Here is a 10,933-nt window from a genome sequence, read left to right as displayed (position 1 = left end):
AAAGCAAAAAGTTCTATTTCGCTGTTGAGGCCATTCGGAATCAGCGTATTCATTTCAAATATCCACTTACTCTCCTCTCTTGACATTTGGTGGATGAAATTGCCTTTCCACCAATTTTTCTTTACTATTTTAATCCCAGTGACAACAATATATATATATTTTTTTTTATTGAACCCTCATGGTACCTCTCAAAATGTTGTGATAGAGGATGACCTGCAAATTTCTTGTTAATGTTACGTAAATGTTCCCCAATGCGCACACTCATTGATCGTATTGTGCGCCCTATATATAATTTCCCACATGGACATTTAATGCCATAAATTACTCCTTGAGTAGAACAAGTTATAAAGTCCTTGATTGTCACTTCTTCTACATAATTGGCAATACTTAATTGTTTCTTTGTGTTTAATTTTCTACACGGTAAACATTTCCCACATGGAAAAAAAACGGACAAAGTCTTTGATATATGCGGCAGTATTGGAGACAAAGGTTTACATATCGTTGGGGCTATTATATTACCTAGATTGTTTGCCCTCTTATAAAAAAAAAATTTTTTAGATTTAAGAATTTTTATAGAAAATAATAGTATTCAAACTAGTCTGTATCATAAACCTACTGATTCTAATAACTATATTTCATTAAGCAGTTGTCATTTACCCAGTTGGCTCCTAAATGTCCCCAAAAGCCAATTTATAAGAACCCACAGAAATTGCTCCAAATCAGAAGATTATAATAAGGAGACAGACATTTTAATAGAGAAGTTTAGTCAGAAAGGATATGATAAACAATCAAGGACTTTATAACTTGTTCTACTCAAGGAGTAATTTATGGCATTAAATGTCCATGTGGGAAATTATATATAGGGCGCACAATACGATCAATGAGTGTGCACATTGGGGAACATTTACGTAACATTAACAAGAAATTTGCAGGTCATCCTCTATCACAACATTTTGAGAGGTACCATGAGGGTTCAATAAAAAATATTGTTGTCACTGGGATTAAAATAGTAAAGAAAAATTGGCGGAAAGGCAATTTCATCCACCAAATGTCAAGAGAGGAGAGTAAGTGGATATTTGAAATGAATACGCTGATTCCGAATGGCCTCAACAGCGAAATAGAACTTTTTGCTTTTAATAAGTAAGCACAGCGCTTCCACAAGTTACAGTATATAAGCACCTTCTGTTATGCACCGGACCATCCCTGAGGAAGGAGTCTGTTGACCCCGAAACGCGTCGGATAGAAGTTTGGTCCTGGGTGCGCTCTGTAAGCCGGTCACGTGAAGTATCACGTGCTTGTGACGTCACGCAAGGTCCTGCAGCTTCGCTGCACCTTGCCGGCAATTTCTTTGGAAGCGTGGGAGCTAGGAATACTATCTATAGGGTAAGGGGTGCCTATCACCGGCCGGGACAGGTTAATGCCCTTTCCCCCTAGTTTTGGCAACATTGAGGACCATCCCTTACGTACTACGTTGGGAGGTTTAATTGTGGACACTTGAATATGATCGCCTATTAACTACAAGGACCTTTTCTGGACAACAGCGTTTAATGAGGATTGCCACACTTGCCATGATTAAAGTAACTGTGTACATGAAGGACGGTATTTAGTATTTTTATTAAGTTTTTTATTAAGCTTTCTATGAAGTTTTTTATGAAGTTGTGTTACTAAAAACTCTCTGATATATTTATGGTACCTTCAGCGCAAATATACATATATCAGTGTCTCCATCTTGTCCGTGTTCCCGTGTCTCGGCCGTGCCGGCCTGCCAGTGTCTCCACCTTGTCCGTGTTCCCTTGTCTCCGCCGTGCCAGCCTGCCAGTGTCTCCATCCTGTCTGTGTTCTCATGTCTCTGCCGTGACTGCCTGCGTATCAGTCCTGCCCGTGTTCCTGTGCCCCTGCCGTGTCATTTCCCCCTCCTGTCCTTCCTGATTCCCGCTGTGACTCCTGTTCTCCGCCCCTGGGTGCCAGCTGCCGTGGCAGTAGTCTCCCCTTGGCCTGCCCCTAATGCTCCCTGTATAGGGGGTGGTCCACCAGGTCAACTCGCCCTAGGGAGGTTCGCTGCTGCAGTCCAACGGGTCCACCTTTGGAGTTCCTCTAGCTCTCACAACCACTGAGCGTCTCAAGAAGCGGAACTCCTCTCCAATCTACACCATTGTCAGTGGGCATCAGATTAAAGGAAAGAAAAACCACTTAAAATTATAAATACACTATAACTTTTAGATTTTAACTGATTTATTAAGGAAAATCTGTCAGCAGTTTCATCCTGATGGAACAACGGTCAGAATTAATTTTATACTCATTGTGGTTCGAGCAGCATGAAAGCCCTGAACGATTTCCACCCATTGAGCAATTCTAAAACATCCCAATTAAAAAGAAGGCCCCCGTACATTTGTACCAAACTCTAATGCAGGATTCATTTAGTTTTATTTTACTTTATTAAAATGCAAACTGTGTAACAAAGACTATTATGATATCCAGTCTTACCATGTCACACATATGTAATAGTAAGTATCTGTTTATGATCTATATTGTTAATAAAAACATGTTTTTTTCTTTAAAGAAACCTCCCCGGGGCATAAGGCTGTATTATTTTGCATTTGTTATATAGCACTATCATGTTCCACAGCGCTTTACATTCATTAACATCGCTGTCCCCATTGGGCTCACAATCTTTGTTCCCTATCAGTATGTCTTTGGAATGTGGGAGGAAACCGGAGAACCCATGCAAACACGGAGAGAACATACAAACTCCTCGCAGATGTTGTCCTTGGTGGGACTTGAACCCAGGACCCCCAGCGCTGCAAAGCAACAGTGATAACCATTGAGCCACAGTGCTGCCCATGTTCACATCATGATTAGGTATAGGGTGTATATGTTAAACCGCTCTGGATCCCTACTGCGACCTGTATCTTCTTAACAATATAAAACTATCCATAATTATAACTATATTTATTCTCAAACAATAAATGAAACATTTTAATATATTTTAGAATTTTCTAAATATTTTGTTCAGAATTAATTACATTTTTTCTATTTTCCAGTCAATCTGATGTGCCATAACTGTTTAGTTAGACAATGTTTGACATCTGGGTTGGATTTACCATGGATATTTATTTCGTAAACCCCCTTTAATGCTTAAAGTAATTTGTTTATTTTAGAAATGTCCAAATTCCCTTAAAGTGAATGTTCAACATACTGTGCTAATTAGTTTCCTAATACATCTTTTTTATGGCCAGCAGCCACAACTAACGAAAGCCTACTTTATACTTCACAAATCAGCAATAATATAGAATAGCATATTGTAGAGTAAGAGGCACTTTTAGACGAACTATTTATCGTAGTGTTTGAAAAATCTTAGAAATATGGGAAGCACCACACAAACAGTTTTAAGCAGAACCACTTGGAAAGTTGACTACCACTGCTTTCCTCCACCAATCCCTAAATGAAGAAAAAACACCCTCTAATAGTGATGCACTGTGGACTATTTAATAGGATTATAAAAAAAAACATGTAAAATGAGTATTCAAAGAGCCACAAAATAAAAAAGACAGAAAAGTTCACCTCCTTTCCTTACCAAATTGAGTTTCGCCTTCAGCTGCTTCTTCTGGGGCATGCTCCTTACTAGATCATATACAGTGCCTACAAGTAGTATTCAACCTCCTGCAGATTTAGCAGGTTTACACATTTGGAATTAACTTGGCATTGTGACATTTGGACTGTAGATCAGCCTGGAAGTGTGAAATGCACTGCAGCAAAAAAGAATGTTATTTCTTTGTTTATTTTTTTTTTAGATTGGGAAAAGTTTTTTTCAGATGGTCATTTATTATTCAACCCCTCAACCCACCAGAATTCTGTTTGGTTCCCCTAAAGTATTAAGAAGTAATTCAGGCACAAAGAACAATGAGCTTCACATGTTTGGATTAATTATCTCTTTTTCCAGCCTTTTTTGACTATTTAAGACCCTCCCCAAACTTGTGAACAGCACTCAAACATGGTCAACATGGGAAAGACAAAGGAGCATTCCAAGGCCATCAGAGACAAGATCGTGGAGGGTCACAAGGCTGGCAAGCGGTACAAAACCCTTTCCAAGGAGTTGGGCCTACCTGTCTCCACTGTTGGGAGCATCATCCGGAAGTGGAAGGCTTATGGAACTACTGTTAGCCTTCCACGGCCTGGACAGCCTTTGAAAGTTTCCTCCCGTGCCGAGGCCAGGCTTGTCCGAAGAGTCAAGGCTAACCCAAAGACAACAAGGAATGAGCTCCGGGAAGATCTCATGGCAGTGGGGACATTGGTTTCAGTCAATACCATAAGTAACGTACTCCACCACAATGGTCTCCGTTCCAGACGAGCCCATAAGGTACCTTTACTTTCAAAGCGTCATGTCAAGGCTCGTCTACAGTTTGCTCATGATCACTTGGAGGACTCTGAGACTGACTGGTTCAAGGTTCTCTGGTCTGATGAGACCAAGATCGAGATCTTTGGTGCCAACCACACACGTGACGTTTGGAGACTGGATGGCACTGCATACGACCCCAAGAATACCATCCCTACAGTCAAGCATGGTGATGGCAGCATCATGCTGTGGGGCTGTTTCTCAGCCAAGGGGCCTGGCCATCTGGTCCGCATCCATGGGAAGATGGATAGCACGGCCTACCTGGAGATTTTGGCCAAGAACCTCCGCTCCTCCATCAAGGATCTTAAGATGGGTCGTCATTTCATCTTCCAACAAGACAACGACCCAAAGCACACAGCCAAGAAAACCAAGGCCTGGTTCAAGAGGCAAAAAATCAAGGTGTTGCAGTGGCCTAGTCAGTCTCCTGACCTTAACCCAATTGAAAACTTGTGGAAGGAGCTCAAGATTAAAGTCCACATGAGACACCCAAAGAACCTAGATAACTTGGCGAAGATCTGCATGGAGGAGTGGGCCAAGATAACTCCAGAGACCTGTGCCGGCCTGATCAGGTCTTATAAAAGATGATTATTAGCTGTAATTGCAAACAAAGAAGGTTATTCCACAAAATATTAAACCTAGGGGTTGAATAATAATTGACCCACACTTTTATGTTTAAAATTTATAAAAATTTAACTGAGCAACAAAACTTTTTGGTTTGTAAGATTTATGCATCTGTTAATAAATCCTGCTCTTGTTTGAAGTTTGAAGGCTCTAACTTATTTGCATCTTATTAAACCTGCTAAATCTGCAGGGGGTTGAATACTACTTGTAGGCACTGTAGTATTGTAAATTATTGTTGATTTCAAGAATATTGCAATTTCTATTGCTAAAGCAGAATTTTATGCAGTACACTTATGAAAATGGTTAATTTTTAGCTATATATACTGTTTTTCTACAAGTTATTGAATATGATATACACAGTAAACTCAATAATAAAGGTATATGCGGTAAGCATATAAGGTATTGGTAATAAATTTTAGCATTTAAAATGTATATCCTATTTTATAGAAACCGCGTGTGCACAATAATAATTTTTCTTGCATTCCTCCTTTTCCTTAATAGCAGCACAGACCATCAGAGCTCCAAGCTATCTTCTCGATTTAAAGGGTTATTCTCAAGTTGTCTCTTGAGAAGCTCACAACTCTACAATCTCCTGAATTCCTGTTTTCTGGCAGGTTGGACACACTTCCTTGAATGATAGTTCTGGTGAGTAGCAGAGCTGTACTATTAGTAGAAATATAAAGCTCAACACAAGTTCTGCTCTAACAATACTGTATATACTCGTGTATAAGTCGAGTTTTTTAGCACATTTTTTTGTCACTTGTCCCAGAAAGCCGATGGCTGTAGCTAAAGCTTGTGCCACTGCTAAAGAGAAATTAATATTCATTTCTCTGTAATAGCACACAATGACAGCCACGGCCGCTGGCTTCCAGCACACATCCTACGTACCTTCCTGCGCCCCCTTGCTGCATCTCATTCGTTCCGGCGCCAGCAGCATTTCGGCCAAGCTCATTAAGGTAATGAATATGCACGCCTCTCCACTCCTTACATGTTAAGTTCAGTACATAGGCTGCACTACTTGTCCATTGAAAGTACGAGTGAGACGGCATCTATCAGATGCAGTGAATTCTAAAGCCCTGTCTGCCTCAGCTGTGTCCAGACACTTTTACAACGTGCACAAAGGTAATTTAACTAGCCTCAGATTCTGTGGAATAGAAAAGGTTTACAAACCTCCGAGAGGAGGTAATTTACAGCAGAAACTTTTTAATCGGGAAACGTATTGGATGTTCATGTTAGACACACGTATTCCCTATGGCCTTAATGCTAGACATGATTTAATAAAGCAATATTAATTTATGTTCAAGTAATGTTCAAGCAATGTCTCTTAAGGGTATCTCATATGTCAATCTGTTATTTCTATGATAATCTTAACCGGTGATTTTCCTTATTCTTTTCCTTTTTTTTTCTTTCTTTTTTTTTTTTTTTTTTTTTTTCTTTTTTTGCATTTTCAATTGTTTGTCCAATCAATGTCATGTGCACACTATATATATGCTCTCATTGCACTATCAGGTAGATCATGAGTAAGACTTCATAGTTGAAACGCGTTGATCCTCCTCACTGGTGTGCCAGGTGTTTGCTATGTAAAGATTTTTCATTTTGAAGAACTATCTATCGGTTTAGTTGTCTAATAAAGTCTCACAAAGTTTGAACTGCCTCCACCTCCAGCTGGATCTTTTCTCTTTTTGTCTCCACTCCCATAGGCGTGGAGTGAATATTTATTACCTTAATGAGCGGGGCCATGTGATCACTCGGCAGGAAGAGCTGCCGGAACGCGATGCAGCAAGTGCGCTCAGACAAGGTAAGTAGGATGTTTGCTTGTTTTATTAATAGGAACCATGGATACAAGGATAGGGGATAAGGAGCCATGCATACAAGGATGGGAGGGGGGGAGCCATGCATACCAGGATAGGGATGAGGGGACAATGCATACCCGGCTTATACTCGAGTCAATAAGTTTACCCAGTTTTTCGTCACAAAATTAGGTGACTTGGCTTATACTCGGGTCGACTTATACTCGAGTATATACAGTAGCTATCAGTGGTTTGCTCTGGTGTGTACATTGTTATTGCTATATTTGCCAATAGAAATAAATTTGCATTTGAAAATGCACATGGCTAGGATCAGTTAGAGCTGTGATGCTGGTGTCCTGGGGATTATGATTACACAGAACTGATAAAAGCATAACTATTGTACACTCTCGGCAAGGGTCTGGGCAGGCACCGTTGGTCAAGCTCCATGGATAGAAGCTGTACACTATGAAAGACAAAAGCTCTCATCGGAGGATAATGACAGTAGCTTGATAAAGCAAGTCAATTGCAAACTTACTTATTTTAATTCTAACAAGTAAAAGCAATTTAATAACTTGAGAACACTTCTGTAAGCCTCTGGTATAGAATGTAATGTGATTCTACTGTTCTGACTCTACTACATGAGGCATAAAAATGGAAGAGACAGCGAAGACTGTGGACAGCCCATTCTGTTATATAGAAACAAAATCGGCAATGCAAGTGTTTTGAAAAAAAAAAAAAAAGATAATTGTACTTATTCCAGCAGTATAATATTTTATTTTTTTCGGGATAGTTGGAAATACATTTTAATACTATGTACAGTGCCTTGCAAAAGTATTCAGCTCCCTGGAACTTTTCAACCTTTTCCCACATATCATGCTTCAAACATAGATACCAAATGTAAATTTTTGGTGAAGAATCAACAACAAGTGGAACACAATTGTGAAGTTGAACGAAATTTATTGGTTATTTTAATTTTTTTTTTTAAATTCCAAAACTGAAAAGTGGGGCGTGCAATATTATTCAGCCCCTTTAACTTAATACTTTGTTGCGCCACCTTTTGCTGCGATTACAGCTGCAAGTCGCTTGGGGTATGTCTCTATCAGTTTTGTACATCGAGAGACTGAAATTCTTGCCCATTCTTCCTTGGCAAACAGCTCGAGCTGAGTGAGGTTTGACGGAGATCGTTTGTGAACAGCAGTTTTCAGCTCTTTCCACAGATTCTCGATTGGATTGAGGTTTGGACTTTGACTTGGCGTTTCTAACACCTGGATACGTTTATTCCATTCTAGATTTTGCTTTATGTTTGGGATCATTGTCTTGTTGGAAGACAAATCTCCGTCCCAGTCTCAGGGCTTTTGCAGACTTCAACAGGTTTTCTTCAAGAATGGTCCTGTATTTGGCTCCATCCATCTTCCCATCAATTTTAACCATCTTCCCTGTCCCTGCTAAAGAAAAGCAGGCCCAAACCATGATGCTGCCACCACCATGTTTGACAGTGGGGATGGTGTGTTCAGGGTGATGAGCTGTGTTGCCTTTATGCCAAACATATCGTTTGGTATTGTTGCCAAAAAGTTAGATTTTCGTTTCATCTGAACAAAGCACCTTCTTCCTCATGTTTGGTGTGTTTCCCAGGTGGCTTGTTGCAAACTTTAAACAACACTTTTTATGGATATCTTTGAGAAATGGCTTTCTTCTTGCCACTCTTACATAAAGGCCAGATTTGTGCAGCGTACGAGTGATCGTTGTCCTATGGACAGACTGTCCCACCTCAGCTGTAGATCTCTGCAGTTCATCCAGAGTGATCATGGGCCTCTTGGTTGCATCTCTGATCAGTCTTCTCCTTGTTTGAGATGAAAGTTTAGAGGGACGGCCGGGTCTTGGTAGACTTGCAGTGGTATGATACTCCTTCCATTTCAATATGATCACTTGCACAGTGCTCCTTGGGATGTTTAAAGTTTTGGAAATCATTTTGTATCCAAATCCGGCTTTAAACTTCTCCACAACAGTATCACGGACCTGCCTGTTGTGTTCCTTGGTCTTCATGATGCTCTCTGTGCTTCAAACAGAACCCTGAGACTATCACAGAGCAGGTGCATTTATACAGAGACTTGATTACACACAGGTGGATTATATTTATAATCATTAGGCGTTTAGGACAACATTGGATCATTCAGACATCCACGATGAACTTCTGGATTGAGTTTGCTGCACTGAAAGTAAAGGGGCCGAATAATATTGTATGCTCCACTTTTCAGTTTTTGATTTTCCACAAAAATTTAAAATAATCAATAAATTTCGTTCAACTTCACAATTGTGTTCCACTTGTTGTTGATTCTTCACCAAAATTTACATTTGGTATCTTTATGCTTGAAGCATGATATGTGTGAAAAAGTTGAAAAGTTCCAGGGAGCCGAATACTTTCGCAAGACACTGTATATGCAGGGAAATTTAAAGATCACAAAATCTTTCACATCATCACATCTTTGCCTGGGCTCAAAGCCATGTCTACTCCTACACAATGCATCCACCCTCACATATGGTGCATATACATAATATAAACTCCAGTGTTCCTTCCCTGTGCTGTGTCACAGGTTTGGAATGACCTGGGGTGTCGTCACTGACACCAGGAAGATGGGACTAAATAAAACAATTATGATGGGAGGGATCACTGCACTGTATGACTGTGTAAAATGACATTGAAGAGAGAGACATGAGGACAGTCGGAGACACTTACTGAGATTCCTGACTTGTATGGGACGTTAACTAGTTGAGGATGAGTACAATATCTCCTTCAACTTTCTACAAGGTAAGCAACGTTTACTTTTGTTCTTATCATCTGTGACATTATGAAACATGAGTTGAATTCTATGGGAGTAATTAAAGGGAAATTCGGCTTTACTATATCTTCTAATATGTCATAGAAACATGTTGGGAGATATTATCTGTGTGAGGTCTCCTCTATATACCCCTATTACTAGCGAAAGGAAATTCCAGCACTTTAATGAACAAGCAGATTTATTTTTCTTTGAATCTCAGAATTTGTATCTTTTCTAAAAAAAAAAAAAGTTTCCATATATTTTCTGGCCCCTAAACTATGAAGTTTAATATTTGAAAGAGGTATAAAATATTACCATTGCCTTGTACATCTAATATTTTGTAACAAAGTTTTTTTTTAATTAAATAAATTAATCTTCACTGTAAGTGATAAAGAAGACTATGTACATGTTTTGGATGTACATAATGAAATTTAAAGAGTAACCGTCCTTTTAGTTTTTATTTTATTAATCAATAGTACACATGAAAATAAGAAACTTTGTAATATATCTTGTCCAATAATTTTGTTTCTTTCTTTGCCATGACTGATCAACCATTCTCAATATTCTCAGTTCTGGGGTAAAATCTGTTTTCAGGGAAGACAGAATGTTACATTACTGAGATCGGAGATGGCAGTTGGTTTCTATAAGATTCTATATACGGTAGGAGAGATCGTCTTCCAACTGCCTCCTACCACTTCCTCTCTCCATAGAACTTTATGAGCACCAACTGCCATCTCCTATCTCAATAATGGAAAATCTGTGTTCGCCGAATATATATTTTACTCATGAATTAAGAATTTTGAGAATGATTGACTAGTCGTGGTTGAGAAAGAAGTAAATTTCTTATTTTCATTTATGCTCTGGATTTAAATATATATAAAAAATAAAGTATATGTAAATAGGAAAAGGGGAGATGAAAAGTGAAGGATGTAAATAGAAGAAAAGGATGAAGTAGTTTATTAATGCCAAAACTATATTATTTGATATATCTAATATTGCACTGTACTTGCTAAATAGAAAGTAACATCAGATCATCCAAGATGCTGAAAAGGCAGTGAGTATAGAAATTGTGCACACTGCATAACCCTACTTAATTGTCTCTGTAGGCTTATGCGGGTGCTCAAACTGGGCAATATCCACCCTTGTACACTATTGTGGCATTTAGACAAAATAGGACTCCGGGATACAATTTATGGGTTAGAGTGGGAACAGCTAGAAAGAATGGCCCCCGTTCTATTGAACTGGAATGTAACGATGGGGCTGGAGTTAGAAAAGCTGGACCCACAGTGACCAGGCGATTGCCATGGTGGCTT

General features: G+C 39.2%; 1 protein-coding gene across 2 annotated transcripts in view; it reads left to right on the top strand.

Annotated features, from left to right (window-relative positions):
• Positions 1-9,462: 9,462 nt before the first annotated feature.
• The window catches only part of LOC143773991 (cytosolic phospholipase A2 delta-like), a 91,211-nt gene continuing 89,740 nt past the window's right edge, over positions 9,463-10,933 (top strand). For both annotated transcript variants that reach the window (XM_077261295.1, XM_077261289.1), the window contains exon 1: positions 9,463-9,610. In XM_077261295.1, coding sequence (XP_077117410.1) covers positions 9,578-9,610 — 33 coding nt within the window. In that variant the 5' untranslated portion in view covers positions 9,463-9,577. The remainder of the gene's footprint in view (positions 9,611-10,933) is intronic.

Source organism: Ranitomeya variabilis, chromosome 1 (genome assembly GCF_051348905.1).
Source record: "Ranitomeya variabilis isolate aRanVar5 chromosome 1, aRanVar5.hap1, whole genome shotgun sequence".
NCBI classification, from domain to species: Eukaryota; Metazoa; Chordata; class Amphibia; order Anura; family Dendrobatidae; genus Ranitomeya; species Ranitomeya variabilis.
Note: the sequence above shows the minus strand (reverse complement) of the source record. Positions and strands in the feature narration are given on the sequence as shown.